The 18,266-nt window shown below is 34.6% G+C and overlaps 1 protein-coding gene across 7 annotated transcripts in view; it reads left to right on the forward strand.

The window, feature by feature from the left end:
* Positions 1-18,266, forward strand: part of KIF21A (kinesin family member 21A) — a 157,633-nt gene that overhangs the window by 118,626 nt on the left and 20,741 nt on the right. For 3 of the 7 annotated variants that reach the window (XM_079937626.1, XM_079937627.1, XM_079937629.1), the window contains exons 20-28: positions 3,378-3,572; positions 3,996-4,097; positions 4,760-4,925; positions 5,410-5,430; positions 10,596-10,656; positions 11,031-11,085; positions 13,347-13,558; positions 15,932-16,039; positions 17,654-17,782. In XM_079937626.1, coding sequence (XP_079793752.1) covers positions 3,378-3,572; positions 3,996-4,097; positions 4,760-4,925; positions 5,410-5,430; positions 10,596-10,656; positions 11,031-11,085; positions 13,347-13,558; positions 15,932-16,039; positions 17,654-17,782 — 1,049 coding nt within the window. The remainder of the gene's footprint in view (positions 1-3,377; positions 3,573-3,995; positions 4,098-4,759; positions 4,926-5,409; positions 5,431-10,595; positions 10,657-11,030; positions 11,086-13,346; positions 13,559-15,931; positions 16,040-17,653; positions 17,783-18,266) is intronic. The other 4 variants (XM_079937628.1, XM_079937632.1, XM_079937630.1 and 1 more) reach the window with 2 other exon arrangements.

Raw genomic sequence — 18,266 nt, forward strand, 5'->3', positions numbered from 1 at the left:
AAATACTTTCAGTTTTTCACCATTGAGAATGATATTTGCTGTTGGTTTCTCGTATATGGCCTTTATTATGTTGAGATAGATTCCCTCTATGCCCACTTTCTGGAGAGTTTTTATCATAAATGGGTGTTGAATTTTGTCAAAAGCTTTTTTCTGCATCTATTGAGATGATCATATGGTTTTTCTTCTTCAATTTGTTAATATGGTGTATCACATTGATTGATTTGCGTATATTGAAGATCCTTGCATCCCTGGGATAAATCCCACTTGATCATGGTGTATGATCCTTTTAATGTGTTGTTGGATTCTGTTTGCAAGTATTTTCTTGAGGATTTTTGCATCTATATTCATCAGTGATATTGGTCTGTAATTTTCTTTTTTTGTAGTATCTTTGTTTGGTTTTGATAGGGTGATGGTGGCCTCATAGAATGAGTTTGGGACTGTTCCTTCCTCTGCAATTTTTTGGAAGAGTTTGAGAAGGATGGGTGTTGGCTCTTCTCTAAATGTTTGGTAGAATTCACCTGTGAAGCCATCTGATCCTGGACTTTTGTCTGTTGGAAGGTTTTTAATCACAGTTTCAATTTCATTAGTTGTGATTGGTTTGTTCATATTTTCTATTTCTTCCTGGTTCAGTCTTGGAAGGTTATACCTTTCTAAGAATTTGTCCATTTCTTTCAGGTTGTCCATTTTATTGGCATAGAGTTGCTTGTAGTAATCTCTTATGATGCTTTGTATTTCTGCGGTGTCTGTTGTAACTTCTCCTTTTTCATTTCTAATTTTATTGATTTGAGTCCTCTCCCTCTTTTTCTTGATGAGTCTGGCTAATGGTTTATCAATTTTGTTTTTTCCAAAGAACCAGCTTTTAGTTTTATTGATCTTTGCTATTGTTTTCTTTGTTTCTATTTCATTGATTTCTGCTCTGATCTTTATGATTTCTTTCCTTCTGCTAACTTTGTGTTTTGTTTGTTCTTTTTGCTCTAGTTCCTTTATGTGTAAGGTTAGATTGCTTACTTGAGATTTTTCTTGTTTCTTGATGTAGGCTTTCTATAGCTATAAACTTCCCTCTTAGAACTGCTTTTGCTGCATCCCATCGGTTTTGGATTGTTATGTGTTCATTGTCATTTGTCTCTAGGTATTTTTTGATTTCCTCTTTGATTTCTTCAGTGATCTCTTGGTTATTTAGTAATGTATTGTTTAGCCTCCATGTGTTTGTGTTTTTTACTTTTTTTTCCCTATAATTCATTTCTAGTCTTATAGTGTTGTGGTCAGAAAAGATGCTTGATATGATTTCAATTTTCTTAAATTTACTGAGGCTTGATTTGTGACCCAAGATGTGATCAATCCTGGAGAATGTTCTGTGCGCACTTGAGAAGAAATGTAATCTGCTGTTTTTGTATGGAATGTCCTATAAATATCAATTAAATCTATCTGGTCTATTGTGTAATTTAAAGCTTCTGTTTCCTTATTTGTTTTCATTTTGGATGATCTGTCCATTGGTGGAAGCGAGGTGTTAAAGTCCCCCACTATTACTGTCGATTTCCTCTTTTATAGCTGTTAGCAGTTACCTTATATATTCTGGTGCTCCTATGTTGGGTGCATATATATTTATAATTGTTATATCTTCTTCTTGGATTGATCCCTTGATCATTATGTAGTGTCCTTCCTTGTCTCTTGTAACATTCTTTATTTTAAAGTCTATTTTATCTGTTAAGAATATTGCTACTCCAACTTTCTTTTTATTTCCATTTGCTTGGAATATCTTTTTCCATCCCCTCACTTTCAGTCTGTATGTGTCCCTAGATCTGAAGTGGGTCTCTTGTAGACAGCATACATATAGGTCTTGTTTTTGTATCCATTCAGCAAGGCTGTGTCTTTTGGTTGGAGCATTTAATCCATTCACGTTTAAGGTAATTATCGATATGTATGTTCCTATTCCCATTTTCTTAATTGTTTTGGGTTTGTTTTTGTAGGTCCTTTTCTTGTCTTGTCTTTCCCACTTAGAGAAGTTCCTTTTTCATTTGTGGTAGAGCTGGTTTTGTGGTAGAGCTGGTTTTGTGGTGCTGAATTCTCTTAGCTTTTGCTTGTCTGTAAAGCTTTTGATTTCTCCATCGAATCTGAATGAGATCCTTGTGGTAGAGTAATCTTGGTTGTAGGTTCTTCCCTTTCATCACTTTAAGTATATCATGCCACCCCCTTCTTGCTTGTAGTTTCTGCTGAGAAATCAGCTGTTAACCTTATGGGAGTTCCCTTGTATGTTATTTGTTGGTTTTCCCTTGCTGCCTTTCAATACTTTTCCTTTGCCTAATTTTTGCCAATTTGATTACTATGTGTCTCGGCGTGTTTCTCCTTGGGTTTATCCTGTATGGGACTCTCTGTGCACCTGGACTTGGGTAGCTATTTACTTTCCCATGTTAGGGAAGTTTTCGACTATAATCTCTTCAAATATTTTCTCGGGTCCTTTCACTCTCTCTTCTTCTTCTGGGATCCCTATAATGCGAATATTCTTGCGTTTAATGTTGTCCCAGAGGTCTGTTAGGCTGTCTTCATTTCTTTTCATTCTTTTTTCTTTATTCTGTTCCTCAGCAGTGAATTCCACCATTCTGTCTTCCAGGTCAATTATCTGTTCTTCTGCTTCAGTTATTCTGCTATTCATTCCTTCTAGTGTAGTTTTCATTTCAGTTATTGTATTGTTCATTTCTGTTTGTTTCTTCTTTAATTCTTCTAGGTCTTTGTTAAACATTTCTTGCATCTTCTCAATCTTTGCCTCCATTCTTTTTCAGAGGTCCTGCATCATCTTCACTATCAGTATTCTGAATTCTTTTTGTGGAAGGTTGCCTATCTCCACTTCATTTAGTTGTTTTTCTGCGGTTTTATCTTGTTCCTTCATCTGGTACATAGCCCTCTGCTTTTCATCTTCTCTATCTTTCTGTGAATGTGATTTTTGTTCCACAGGCTACAGGATTGTAGTTCTTCTTGCTTCTGCTGTCTGCCCTCTGGCGGTTGAGGCTATCTCCATTTCTTTTTTTTAATTGTGGTAAGATCAGATACCATGAGAGCTACCCTCTTAACACATTTTTAAATGTACAGCACAGTGTTGTTAGCTATAAGCACAATGTTGTAAAGAAGAGTTCTATAACTTATTCCTCTTGCATAACTGAAACTTTATATCCACTGAACAGCAGATCCCCATTTCCTCCTCCCCCCAGCCCTTGGTAGCCACCATTCTATTTACTGCTTCTATGAGTGTGACTATTTTAGTTGCCTCATATAAGTGGAATCCTGCAGTATTTGCCCTTCTGTTAACTCATTTCATTTGGCATAATGTTCTCAAGGTCCTAGATGAAAATAATTTCTTAAAATCAAATCTGTTTTCTCAATAGCAAAGGGAAGAACTCACAAAAAGACGAGAGAAGCTTTCAAAAAGAAGGGAAAAGATAGTCAAGGAAAATGGAGAGGGAGATAAAAATGTGGTTACCATCAATGAGGAGATGGAGTCATTAACTGCTAATATAGATTATATCAATGACAGTATTTCTGATTGTCAAGCCAACATCATGCAGATGGAAGAAGCAAAGGTTTGTAACTAAAAAGGTGTTTAATGACTTAATAAGAAGTATTTTTGTATTTTTTGTCATTAAAAACACTTTGAATTTTTATATGAAGGTATTTTCTGTCTATGGTTTAATGTGATTCTTAGGTTTTGCATGTATACCACTCCCTGCCTGCTTTCCATTTCTGTGCCTATTTTGTGATATTATTATTGTTTACACAAGGCATATATAATGTATTAATCAACCTTGAGTTCTTAACTGCTCAAATGTCTTGTCTTTTAAACTAGACCATATGTTTCTTGGAGTAGGGATCATATTTTATACTTTTCTGTGGAGTCACATTAGCTAATCCAATGATATCAAATAAATGCATGAAACAATGGCTTTGTCTTCTGTTAAATACATTCAGGTCAAGGTAATGATACATCATATGTTGGTTTGATGTAGGAAGAAGGAGAAACGTTGGATGTCACTGCAGTCATTAATGCTTGTACACTTACAGAAGCCAGATACCTGCTAGATCACTTCCTGTCAATGGGCATCAATAAGGTAAGTTCTAACTACACTATTATTGAAAACCTAAGCTTTGGTTAATTCATTGCAATTTTGCTTATCTTTCTCTATTGACCCTTTCCTTTGTAATAAGGAGGAAGATTCTTTTCCTTAGAGTTAAGAAAACTCAGCAGTATTTACATCAATTCCATTAGCTTCTCATCTTTGTGCTTGTGTATTAGAACAGGTAAACAACTTAAAGAATAATTTCTTTTTCACTTTAACAAAGGAAAAGTTAAAAGAAAAATCTCTTAGGGTGCTCAAAAAAAATCAGAAAGGAAAAAATACAGTTGCACTCTCCTTGTCTTCAGAAACTTCTGCCTAAATATTAAAGGTGATAATTTCTGACTCACCTTTTTTCCCACGTTGAGACTGTGCTAGACCTTTAATGGTTTGTTCTCTCACTTAATCCTCACAACGTGGAAGGAAGTAAGAATCATTCATATCATTTGAATATTTGGAAACTGAGAATCGGGAAGATAAGGTAACTTGCTTAGGGTCAACGAGCTTGCAAGTGCAGAAGCTGGGCTGAATCGAGATCTATTTAATGTCAAAGTCCATACATCATATGCATTTGCTATTTGATACAGATCTTTGTGTGGTAGATTCTGTTTTGTATGATCTAAGATAAATTTTTTTTGGGGGGGTTGTTGTTATAGGGTCTTCAGGCTGCCCAGAAAGAGGCTCAAATTAAAGTACTTGAAGGTCGGCTTAAACAAACTGAAATAACCAGTGCTACACAAAACCAGCTCTTATTTCATATGTTGAAAGAGAAAGCAGAATTAAATCCTGAGCTAGATGCTTTACTAGGTCATGCTTTACAAGGTAATTTGGATTAAATTTTAGTTAAATAAATTGCATGGTAACTTTGCTCTTTGAGTATGCTATACTCTACCTTTTTTCCCTATAGCTTGACTGAATAGATGCTATATTTACTTATGCTTTTGATAATTATTCCTGCTTTAATTTGCATGTATAAATTTTGGGGGATGTAATTATTGTCATTGCAAGAAATGATTAGCAACTTAAAAAGGCTTCCTTAGCATTATTAAGTAATTAGTTTTTATGAATAAATAAGATCAACCATGCTTCTGAATTGGTTGTTTAAATTATTTAAAGTATTAACCAAGTTTCATTACTTTACATATCTAACTGCCTTAAAAAATAAATTTATAAGTGTTTGCTATGGCATCTATTCTATATATCTTATAAATGATACATAATCTTGTTTTATATGAGAGTTCTTAACATTGGATTTGTTTTGATTGGAGTATTGCTTTTTGTTTCCTTTTTGCTGTTATTTACACAGATCTAGATAGCATACCATTAGGTAAGTATGTTTAGCTTTCTGTGTACCCTACAGCTGCATGAATTACTAATTGTTCATGTACACTAATTGTGGTACATCTTATTTAAAAATTTTTATTGGCAGCGAGCTGGTTTTTGCATGATCTTTTATGAAATGTATCTGTGACCACAAACATACTAAGTCTTTTGTCTTTCTTACACATTTCCTGATTTTTAAGTTCTTAGATGTTTAAAGAAGTATGTTTATTTTTCTATTTTATTATTTGAACTCCAGATTTGGTTCCAGTTTCATAAGCCCCTCTTTCTTGTAGTAAAAAATGGAACATATATTCCTTTTTAATTTTTAAATCTATCTGTTAACTTGAATCTGTTGTTTTACCCTCATAAATAACTTTCTGTGTTATTTATCTTTTATATATATTTGTTTTTGGTTTATATTTGCTAGATTCTCAGTTGATCTTAAGTTTTATAAAATTAAGCCACGTATATTTTAATATTGTAACTTGAATAAAACTATCCAAAGGATTTTAATGAACAGATTAAAACATTATTTATAATTATAATATTTTCAAGTTAGAGCTTTAGATATCACTGAGTATTGAGATTTTTGACATTTTCCCTTGCCAGTACAACATTCATGTGAACTACACCCACTCATGAGTAGTATCTATACTCCTTCTAGTGGTTATATACATGAAGGATCAGAAGCATCAGTGTAATTTTATTACTTGCAATTTTCGTGAATGATTATTTTGGACCAGTTTTTATTTCAAATTATTTCAAAATCTGATCTTAACTTTTTTCTAATCACGCAGCTGTCAAAATTTTCTAATACTTGATGGAGAGGAATGTAACTGAAAGATTAAATGTAATTTCCTCTCTGGGTTATTAAAATAAACATAACCTATGAATCTGAATTTATTTTAAACGATGCAAATAAAATACATGAACTATTTGGTTCTTTTTTTTTTTCCCGGTACGCGGGCCTCTCACTGTTGTGGCCTTTCCCGTTGTGGAGCACAGGCTCCGGACGCGCAGGCTCAGCGGTCATGGCTCACGGGCCTAGCCTGTTCGCGGCATGTGGGATCTTCCCAGACCGGGGCACAAACCCGTGTCCCCTGCATTGGCAGGCGGACTCTCAACCACTGAGCCACCAGGGAAGCCCTGTTTGATTTTTTTAGACGTTTACCCTGTGTGTTAAATCTCAAAATAGTATTTCCTTGAGATCAATTCCATAATACAGATATGGACAGGCTACAACTTTTATCCTGCTCAAGCTATAACAAAGACAGGTAGAAAAAGGATTGGTTATATTAAGGAACCATGTTAGGCTGCCCAAATTTCTGAATTATAACCAGAATTTTTGCCATTCCATGTGTTATTAAGTATGTTTCTTTTCCTCTTCCTCTTCCTCCTTCTTCCTCTTATCCTTCTCCCCCTCCTCCTCCTCTGACTTTTCTTTGTTCTTCTTCATCTTAGTGGCTCAATTTATAGTAATAAGTAAATTCTTATTTAAGTCCATTATCTCTTTTAACTTGGAAGAAAAATGCAATGCCCTCTTTGATGTCCTTTTGTGCAGAAAATATTAAACTGCTATTTGATGTGCATTGTTACTTTTTCACAGCTTTCAAGCAACTTTTAATTATCTGTAGCTTAAAGCAGGGTCAAAAACAGAGAGGGGAAACACATTCAGCTGATATAACCTGTGACTCATGGCATAAATTTTCCCTAAGACCATAATCTAGACCAGAGGTGCTTAGAAGAAAAGCACGGAAGGAGAAAAACATGGAAGTTAAATACACAAAAACTAGATGGTCATATTCATTGCTTTAAAAAATATTTATTTAGTTTCAATTTATCTCAACTTTGGGCTGGGTGCTGGGATTCAAAGATAAATAAGACACAGAGTTTTGCCCTCATGGACTTGATACCTTGCTGAGGGTGACAGACCATGAACAGATTATGATACATTGCAGACAGGGCAGAGATTGAGATATGTACAGGGAATTATGGGAACACAGAATGGGGCTACCCAGCAAGAATGGAGGAGTTGATGGAGGCCTTCTGGAGGGGGTGAAATTTGAGCTGAAACATAAATGAAGAAAAAGATTTAGCCAGGCAAGAGACAAGGTGGAAAGGGGCTGGGCAGAAGAGTCACTCTGAGCAGGGAGTAAGTTAAAAGTTGGACATTTAGCCAAAATATTGTATGAATGAGGACTTCAAGCAGGTTGGTGCTCTGGAGCAACAAGTATGTGGTGTAGGATGATGAATATAAGGCTAGAGGGGGAGCAAGGGCCAGTACTCCATGCTAATAGGCTTGTATTGTTGTAGCCTTTGAAGAACATCTTTATTTTCCCCTTCTTTTTTCCCTACCTATGTTGGTGTTCCTAAGATCTTCTCCTATGTTTGGGGATTTGCTAGAAGACTCAGGGGGCTCAGCATATAGTTGTATTCATGGCAAAGATTCATGAGAGCAATGTAGGAAGGATACACAACAAGATTGTAAAGGAAAAAGACTCAGATGGAGTCAGGAGGAATCCATGTCCAGGCTGCCTTATGCTCTCTCCCTCCCAGGAAACATCACACAGAATGCACTTTTCCCCCGGAATGAAAATGCAACAACATGTGTGCATAGTGTACACCCAAGGAAGTCCATTAGACACTCAGCACCTGAGGTTTTTACTGGGAACTAGTCACATAGGCACGCTTTGTCTAGTATATACGAGAATTTTAGACTCCAGAAGGAAAGCAGGAGTTCTCAGCATAAGCCATATTGTTTGCACAAATGTTCTAGGTATAATGAACTTCCCTCACTAGTTAACTGATGACTAGGGATACTCTGAGAGCCAAGTTTCAGATGACAGACAAAATCCAACCTTGCAAGGAGGCCTTTCTAAGGATAGTAGTCTCTGGGCTGCTATGTTAACTCTTTTCCATACACTACATATATATATATATGTATATATACATATATATATATATATACAGACACACACATATACATACATATATACATATCTATATACCTATATAAACTTTAAAAAAGACTTTAATAGTAACTGTTTGGTTAACTTCTAGTGATGTGAGATTATGCAGCTGTGTACCGATATGTATGAACTTTAAAGCATTTTGCAGTTTTACGTCTCTGCTTTTAGCTTTAATGCTCAGTGATGAGAAGAGAAGCTGGTGTTGGGCTGGAATTATGTTCTTAGAGTTGAGAGTAGAGCAGTGAGGTGATGGCATGTCCTGCTGCCCAGATGGCTGTAGTGCTACAGACAAAGCTCAGTCCTGAAGAGGTGTCTATTTTGGTGAATGTCTGGGTGGAGGGTTGTATCCTCTGGCTGGGTTGGTTATGTCAAACTGTAATTATCTCTAAATAAGGCATATATGCATATGCAAGAGCTAAGTAGCTTTTACTGAGCACTCATATGATGTTTAATATACTAACTTGTTTCATCACTCCCTACAAGAAAATTACTAGTCAATCTTAGCCTGCTTTTATACATGGAAAAATAAAGACTAGATTTGTCATTTCTTTACATTTTCTATGTTATTGACTAATTCAGTCACCTTAGCACTCAATTATCCTTTCTTTGAAGCACATCCTCCAGCCTGCAAGCGTGGGCTTTGAGATACACATTGCCTTCAAGACCACCATTTTGCTCATTTCGGAAAGTAAACTCCCTTTGTGTGGGTCCTAGATGGGCTCCATTTTAGATAATGCTATCAAGTATTACTGAATTTCTATCGAAGTGTCTGCTAAACAGTGAGGAAGAATGGGAGCATCTGAGAAAGGAATTAGTTGACTTATGAGCATAATCCACCTGTATGATATAAATGTAAAAGTTAAAGGGGGATGAATACTGTATATTTTTCACTGACATATATATAATTATTTTTAAATATTCTATTTATTTATTTTCCTTAATTTTTTGCCTGCATCGGGTCTTAGTTGCGGCACACAGGATCTTATTGAGGCACAAGTGATCTTTTCATTACAGTGCACGGTCTGCTCAGGCTTCTCTCTAGTTGCGGTGCCTGGGCTTTTCTAGTTGTGGTGTGTGGGTTTTTTCTCTCTAGTTGTGGCACACGGACTCTAGGGCACATGGGCTCTGTAGTTGTGGTGCATGGGTTCCAGAGCACATGAGCTCTATAGTTTGTGGCAGGCGGGCTCTCTTGTTGAGGCGTGCGAGCTTGGTAGTTGTGGCGCAAGGGCTTAGTTGCCCTGCGGCATGTGGGATCTTAGTTGCCTGACCAGGGATCGAACCCACATCCCCTGCATTGGAAGTGGATGTTTTACCACTGGACCACGAGCGAAGTCCCCAACGTATAATTGTTGATAGTATTGCCTTTAGTTTTGTGGAATGGCTTTATAATAAAATGTATAAGTTTTGAAAACTTGCACCTGTGTTAGGGGCTCACTGACATTTTAAATAATTTACTTTCAGTGGCTGTTTTATTTACTGACTTCCTACTAGTTTTATATGTTTGCTTTTTCCTCTCTTTTTATTAGTGTGCTACAGTTGTTCTGAAATAGCAGTGGTTTGTTTGTATTTATCTACAAAACTGTTGCATGGAAACCCATAGTTTTAGTCCTTTATGTACATGTGAATGAGCTGCATGCTGGTATGTAACTCCTGAATACCTTGACACACACACATGCTCTCTCTCTACTTGAAAACAAAAATAAAAATAAAGGAAAATATATAAGTTGGAATACTGATAAAGTACAACTATGTTTATACCTATGTAGTTTTTGAAGTTGGCTCAGTACATTAAAGGGAGCGCATGCAGCATTTACTTTAATCTTGTGTTTTACTCAGTGGTTTTTCATACATGGATGGTGTGGGATAAATACATACTCTGAAATACATACTCTGAAAAATATATAAATAATTCTACATACTCTGATAAATACATGATCTCATTTCCATCCTGTGAATGCTGTTCTGTTTTATCATTCAACTCATAGCTTTCCTATTTTGAACATATTTTTCTCATCCTAGGGCATATAATCAAAGGAGTTTCTTAGAAATATTTTTTTACATTTCTAATTTGATTCAGTTACTAAAACCAAAGTGCCCATATTGAGAGAACTTGGGCTGTTGCTTATTATAGCATAGGGATTACAGTCATCATTCAAATTGTGACATGTGGATGATACTTACATTTTTGACATTTTTTTAGAAAATGTAGAGGACAGCACTGATGAGGATGTACCTTTAAACAGCCCAGGATCAGAAGGAAGGTAAGAGAGGCTTTAGAAACTTAATAGATTTGACTTATTTCTGTAATATTTTTAATAATTTTATCCTGTGCATCAAAGAATTACCATAAAACAAATAATTTTGGATTTTATGGCTAAGGGAAGAGAACTAGAAACAGTAATATGGAAGCCCAACTAAGTATTGTTTAACCATCAAAAACTTTAAAATAAAAATACTGGGATATTTAAGGAAGGAAAATGGACTATTTTAATTAGTTTATTTTGATTTTAAATATTGTCTTTCTGTGTTTTCTGTAGGCATATAAATTTTTTTCCATACTTGTACTCATTAGAGGACATACAGTTTTCTATAAGTTCCCTTTTAATCATGTGGTTAATTACTTATTTGCACATAGCTCACTCTCTTCAGACCTTATGAAGCTTTGTGGTGAAGTGAAACCTAAAAACAAGGTAAGGAGAATTGAAAATACCAGGTAAACATTTTTTCTGCTGTTCTTTATTGTCACTATTAATCACATAGGCCTCAGGTTTGACTCTTAATAGGTCAGCAAGTAGGCATGCTTTTACCAAAGATTTCATGTGTAAGAAATTTAGTTCTTTATCATATTCCCCCTTGAAAAAAATTTATATTGAAAAATTGCTCCTTTGTGAAACTTGTGATTTACTGTATTCTTGTACTTTTTCTACTAGATAAGATATGATTATGGAAAACAATCCTTAAAAATAATTTAGATTGACAGGAGATTTTTGAAATTTTAACATTCTAGTATGTCCTCAAGTATTCCTTATTTATTTTGTTTAACTGTGTCTTGAGGTGGTTTGAATAGGCCAACTCTTAATCATCATTTTGTATTGAAAATTGATGCTATAATGTATATTTGTGAAGCTTAAAAAAATAAAGGATACATCCTGTTAGATGTGTAAGAAACACATGGTCTATTTCAGATTGAGTGTTGGTAACATTGGTACTAGATGAATTAACTAACTATCTTAAGATGTTTGAAAACAAAGAATTCTTGTAGTGCTTAGTAAATATTTGTTGAATGAATGGATGAAATCAGGACTCAAAATAGTACTGTGCTAATGGACAGGATGGATTTAAGGCCCACAGTGGTTAGCCAGGTAATATAAATGAGTAATTTGGCTGAATATAAGGTAATTAATAGGGATTATTATGATTACCTGAAGTGGACATGCTGCATCTAAAGCAAATAGCCACCACTCAACTACTGCTTATTTTTGCCATGATGGAATATGGGCCTAAGGCTACCAGATCCTCAACTTTTTAAAGAGAAGCTTTAAATATGGATTTTAATGGAGAATTTCCTTATCTTTAAAATACTGGGCTAGCCAACTGAAAAACATCTCCAGTCTTTATGTATGGTCCTTGAGGTACTGGCTTGGTGACATGTGGTTTGTGTCTTATTATTCTAAGTGACTAAGTAGAAGTTACCCAAACTCAAAGAAAGCATTTGAGTATAGTTTGGATCCAGTCTTAAGTGGAGGAGAGAATCTCCTAAGGTAACTTGGTCTTTCAGGCCTTGTGAAAGCCAGAGAGAAATGTGAAGTGGTAGCCTAAAGGTCATCTCCTAATAAAACCCACCGTGGTTCGGAATTCCCAAGAAAATGACTCAATTTGCAGTAGGGAGAACTGACAGGGTAAAAGGTTGACCTGCAGGGCTTTCTCTTTCCAAAAGTTTTCAGGTATTATCTACCACTCCTTTTGAACTGCAAAGATGCCTAAAAGGTTCTCATATTATTTATTTTTCACTCATTGAAAAAGTGAAGTTGAGTATATATTTTAAATAGATATTTACCAGCACTATGTTAAATGCAGGGGATACAAAGTTGAATAAAACAGGTTGTCTGCCCTTTAGAGGTTTCTAATCTGGTAAACACCTTGATTATCTGTTAATACATTAGCGATAGCAGCCAACTCTAAGCGTTAACAACAAGGTAGTCCCATTGGTTTTTCAGGAGTATGGAAGGGAATGCTTATGGTAAATTTAGATTCTAGGAAAATAACCTTCACCTGCCTCACCATGCTGACAAAAGCTGGTATGGACTGGTGGTAGATATCCAGCAGGCAGATTAAACACCCAGTTAAAGCGTCAGGGGGCAGGGTCATAAAAAAGGAGAAACAGATGTAAAAATTGATAGTAAAATGAAATTAAAATTTATATTAAATAAATCATCTAAGCCTGGGAAACATCAGAATTTAGTTGAATGTCCCTGCAACTATCTTTTGGTTTAATTTCTTTCTTCTTTCTTTCTTTCTTTTTTTTTTTTTAAATGATATGTTGAGGGAGCTGGCGATGAATGGCAGTATAGCACAATAATATTGGAGGCAGATTGCCTGGTTTTGAATCTGGCTTTGCCACTTACTAGCTGTGTGACTTTGGACTTTTAGCTTCTCTGTGCCTCAGTTCTCTCATTTGTGAATTGGGATAATGATAGTATATACTAATATAGTAAAGTATTTATAACAATTTCTGGCATCCAACAGAAATGTTGGCTATTATTACGACCTCTAAAGGTCTTATCTGGCTGTAGCTCTGGCTTGTCACTATCTTACATGTTATATTTGACACACTTGCTAGGAAAAGACATGCTAAATGTTTTACCTATTTCAAATGAATATTAAATATCGCCTAGTCATCTTCCCTGCGAAAATTTGCACATGATTGTTTTTCCTTCCATTCTCTGACTAGGCCCGAAGGAGAACCACCACTCAAATGGAATTGCTGTATGCAGATAGCAGTGAACTAGCTTCAGACACTAGTACAGGAGATGCCTCCTTGCCTGGCCCTCTTACACCTGTTGCAGAAGGGCAAGAGATTGGAATGAATACAGAGACAAGTACTTCTGCTAGGGAAAAAGAGCTCCCTCCCCCATCTGGCTTCCCTTCTAAGATAGGCAGCATGTAAGTCTGGCCCAGCTACACTAACTTCCTTTCTTTTGGCTTTCTTTTTTAAAAAAAAAAATGCATGTTGCTAATTTCTTATTTCTATTTTTTAAAATTTATGTAAATAAGATCTCTAGTTTTCAAAGTAATTTCTGTTAGGTGTTGTGTCTCCTAATTTTTGGACATTCAAAATAATTTAAATGAGATGTTCTTTGTTGAATTACTTTGTCTTATTTCTAAGTTTTAGGGTCTTTCTTAAAGATTATAATTTTTATAAAGGCTGAGTTGTGAATTACAGAAAAAATCTATTTAGAAACACCTAAACTAGATTAAAGTTATACCTATAAAACCATTATATAAAACAGAAGCTTTAAAGATTCTTAAATTTACTCTAAATTACATTATATCCTAGTTCTAAGAGCCTGGTCAAGATAGTAAACCTTTGCTGATACTTTTAAAGAAAAATACAAATGTCAATTACAAATAATACATTTTGAATTTTCCTAATTCTTTGCCTTGAAGCACATTGCACGTCTGGGAGTGTACACACAAAGTATAAATATTGTATTATTAAAGATTTGAAGGAGGAAATATTACCTCTCCTCTCTATGATAATCTTAACAAAAAACATTCCATTCAAAACAAATCTTATTTAAAAATTTTTCATTATTATCTTGAGAACAAAGATTTCCCTACACAGGCCTGTGTGTGTGTGTGTGTGTGTGTGTGTGTGTGTGTGTGTATGTGTGTGTGTGTTTTGTTAGTTATATTAAAATTACATCAGTCATTCACTGGTAAAGATTTTTAATGGCTTTTTTCCAAACTAACTCTCACGTGTGATCTAGCAGATGATCTATTGAATGAACACATCATTGCATTGGGAAATATTGCCCAAAAAATGGTTCATACTATATGACTCTGTATGTCATACTCCCCACCCTAATTTGAACATCTGTTTCCCATAACTTTCTTCATCTTATAAAGATATTTTCACTGTCTTCCATTCAGTAAGCCCATCTGCTACCTTTAGTTCCAAAATTAATTTTAATGACAGAACTATCTTGCATGTGCTTGAGGTGACTTATGTAATTAACTATTAGATTTGCTCTTAGAGATTGCTAACCAGTATAGCTTATGGCTTCAGTGCTTTTTTGGTAAGATAACAGTGGAAGAATTGCTTTTGGTGAAGGTAGTGATATAGAACTGAGAACAGATTTTAGAGACTCCTATGTGTTCAGCATTTAGTCTATCAGATGAATAGAGACTTTTGGAACTTCAAGACTAAATCTATGACCTGGAATCCAGAATTCAGGTAATACCTTCCTTTTGCCCTTTTGTTTTTCATTTTAAAAATGTATCATTCATGACAGGTTGTAGAAATGTCTTTTAGACACTGTCTCTTCACATGACTTATTATCTAAGTTTTCATAAATTAAGATGTTTGTGTAATTCTGTACAAATTTAAAAGTTGGTCATGTGCTTGGTGCAGTAACTCTTATATCCCATTACTACATGACTTCCATTGCATAAAGTAAAAGAATTTACTCAAGTGGGCCTTATGATTTAAATGATGCAGAACTTCTAAAATGTGATTTCCTCTAATTAGAAAAATCAGGCACGTGAAGTTTAATTATATTTAGTTTTCACTTTCAAATAGGAATCACTGTAAGCCCATTCTGGGGATCCTGCTTGCTAATTCCTTAGTGGTTTTTTTCCTTATTAATAAAGCTAGTCAAGGATAGCAAAAAATTCAGTTTTTTCAATTAAAATTCATTACCACTGTACACAACAATCATAGTCTTACATTATTAATTACATAGCCACTATTGAACATTTAAAGTCTATAATAAAACAAAAATATTTTTAGTACTAAAATAGATATAGCTAACTAATACTTAAATACTAGTTAAGTAAAATGATTGTAGTTTTTTGTGATTACCTGTAGTATTCTTTTGTGACTGTGTAAGTATTAATTCATTAAGTCTCATTGTTTCTCATATTCTGATATTCTAATATTTTTGTTCTTGCAAGACTATAAAGACAATTTTTCTTCAACTGAAGCAATTCTAATCAAACTTAAACACTTCATGTTTAAAATTTAAAAATTATTTTAGCTATTTGGCAGTATAGCATTGATGTTTACATTCAAAGATAATGAGCATGTATGTATTTGACAAAATTGCCAATTTAAAAATTAAATATGTAGTTATCAAGCTCCCATTAATTAAAATAACTCATGTGATATTTTCCTGTCCTAGTTCTATTTCTTATTTCCAAATAATCTTTCTCAAGTTCCAGTTATTAATCTATTAAATATTTAGGTTGAGTATCTGCCAAAGTTATACGTATATATTTAAAATTAGATGATTATAGAACCTTTCTCTCTCTTAGTTCCAGACAGTCATCTGTATCAGAAAAAAAGTTACCAGAGCCTTCCCCTGTAACAAGGAGAAAGGCATATGAGAAAGGGGAAAAATCAAAGGCCAAGGAACAAAAACAGTAAGTTACCCATGCTTTTTATCTACTAGATTGTATAAAATGTCTGATGCACTTAGATGCTAAAGCACAATAGTGAAATTATTTTCCATATTCAGACTGACTCTGGGATTGTGACTGATTTGACTAATCAAGACAATCAAGTGTGCTGTTGGCTTGTATAAGTAGTCTAACTTTCTTGTTAACACATACTTGTAAATAAATTTGAGCACTTGTCCCCATTCATATAGTCTGATTTATTTTTCAATTATTTGTGCATATCATTTTGGAGTTAATATACCTTTCAGGAGAAGTTTATTAAAACTACAGATAGTCTTCTAGAAAGTTTTGAAATTAATTTTGACTGTCATCTGATAAAGCTGACATTGATTTCACCTCTTTAAAATGGTTAACAAAAATCTAGTGTTAGAAGATGTGTGACTTGTGCCATTTTCTTGCTGTTCTTTTATGTTTAAATTGGTATTATCCTTAATTGTTTTTTTTGTTGAAATAGTTTAAAAGCTATTTGTGTGTTTTGTGAGGGTTAGTTTACTTAATAGTACACAATATAATCTGATGGTCCACTTACGTGGACATTTGTAAATTGCAACACCACAACACACAGAAAGTTATAAATGGGTTAGAGCCACTGTTACCTTTCTACCCTGTGGCACACTGAGATCTCCCTCAGGTCTCCTAAGGAGCTGCATATAGCAGGTAGATCTCTGACATGCTCTTGAGTAGGAATATCAATGCTAATCTATATTTAAGTATTGGTAAAAACAATTTCTTTAACATAAAAATAATTATGAAAGAAGTTTTCATATATTTTCTGTACCCAAGTGGATGATCTTATACCATCCTCCTCCCTTGTACCACCATGCACACTCTCTACTTTGACCACTGGTTTAGCTGACGTGAATGTCATGGAGGTTGCTCTTCTAATCATCCTTGTTTCCTGTATTTAAAGATGTAATTTACCTGTTTCTACTGAATCGAATGTCTTAAGAATAAGTAGGAGATAGGGGATGGAGCAAATAAGTAATTTAAAAATAAATGAATGAATCAATTGAATAGGCAAATTCCTCTTAAACTCTCAGGGTCTGTCTCCTCATCTGTAAAGTGAACAACTTGCTCTCAACTCTAAAATTGTATAATTTTAAATTTGGCTTGCTTTATTTATACTGACTTTAGATTTTAGCAGACAGAACTTTTTCTTTAGTGCCATCTTGTGGCCAATGTAACAAGATTCAGTGGAAAAAAAAATTTTTTTTTTTTTAACATCTTTATTGGGGTATAATTGCTTTACAATGGTGTGTTAGTTTCTGCTTTATAACAAAGTGAATCAGTTATACATATGTTCCCATATGTCTTCCCTCTTGCGTCTCCCTCCCTCCCACCCTCCCTATCCCACCCCTCCAGGCTGTCACAAAGCACCGAGCCAATATCAGTGGAAAAAATTTTTAATTAAATTGTTCAGAGTGCATTTTATCTTATAAAAAAGGAACAGAGGAAGAAAGGAAGCAAGGAAGGAATTGTATAATGAAAAGCTTTTATAAAAAAACATGTTTCTTACAACATTTCTAACAAATCAAAGCCAATTAAAGCCACCTATTTAATGTTCTTTTTTTCTTGTAGCTCAGATTCTGGAACCTCAGAGGCTAGTCTTTCACCTCCTTCTTCCCCACCAAGCCGGCCCCGTAATGAATTGAATGTTTTTAATCGTCTTACTGTTTCTCAGGGAAACACATCAGTTCAGCAGGATAAGTAAGTCATTATGTAAAAGAGCCCCAATTATTCATTATAATATTCTGAACCTTTCAATACAGTCTGTAGAAAACATTTAGCCTTCTCTCTGTGTGGGAGATGGAGTCTGACTTGTGAACTCTTGCCATATTTCATGTGTTTTTCCAATGGGAAATGAACCATATAGACAAAATTAGAGAAATTAATTTTCCTGCTGAACATTATTCCCTGCTATAGATTTGCATTGCTATACTGAGCACTTGTCTTACCTTTTCTGCTACAAGTAAATTGGAATTGAAAAATCTTTGAGACCACTTGAAGTTAAATTTCTTGGGATTTTTCAGCTTCATTGAGCCTATAAAAGCCTCTAATCCAGACAGCCTGCATTGAAAAGAGGCAAATTATTTTACCTTTGGTGGATATAACAGCTTACAAAAGCATTGCCATATGTGTAACATGTTGTTATCATTTGGTTGTTCTACAAATCCACCACAAAACTTGAGTA

The sequence above is a fragment of the Stenella coeruleoalba genome (assembly GCF_951394435.1).
Source record: "Stenella coeruleoalba genome assembly, chromosome: 11".
Classification (NCBI taxonomy): Eukaryota; Metazoa; Chordata; class Mammalia; order Artiodactyla; family Delphinidae; genus Stenella; species Stenella coeruleoalba.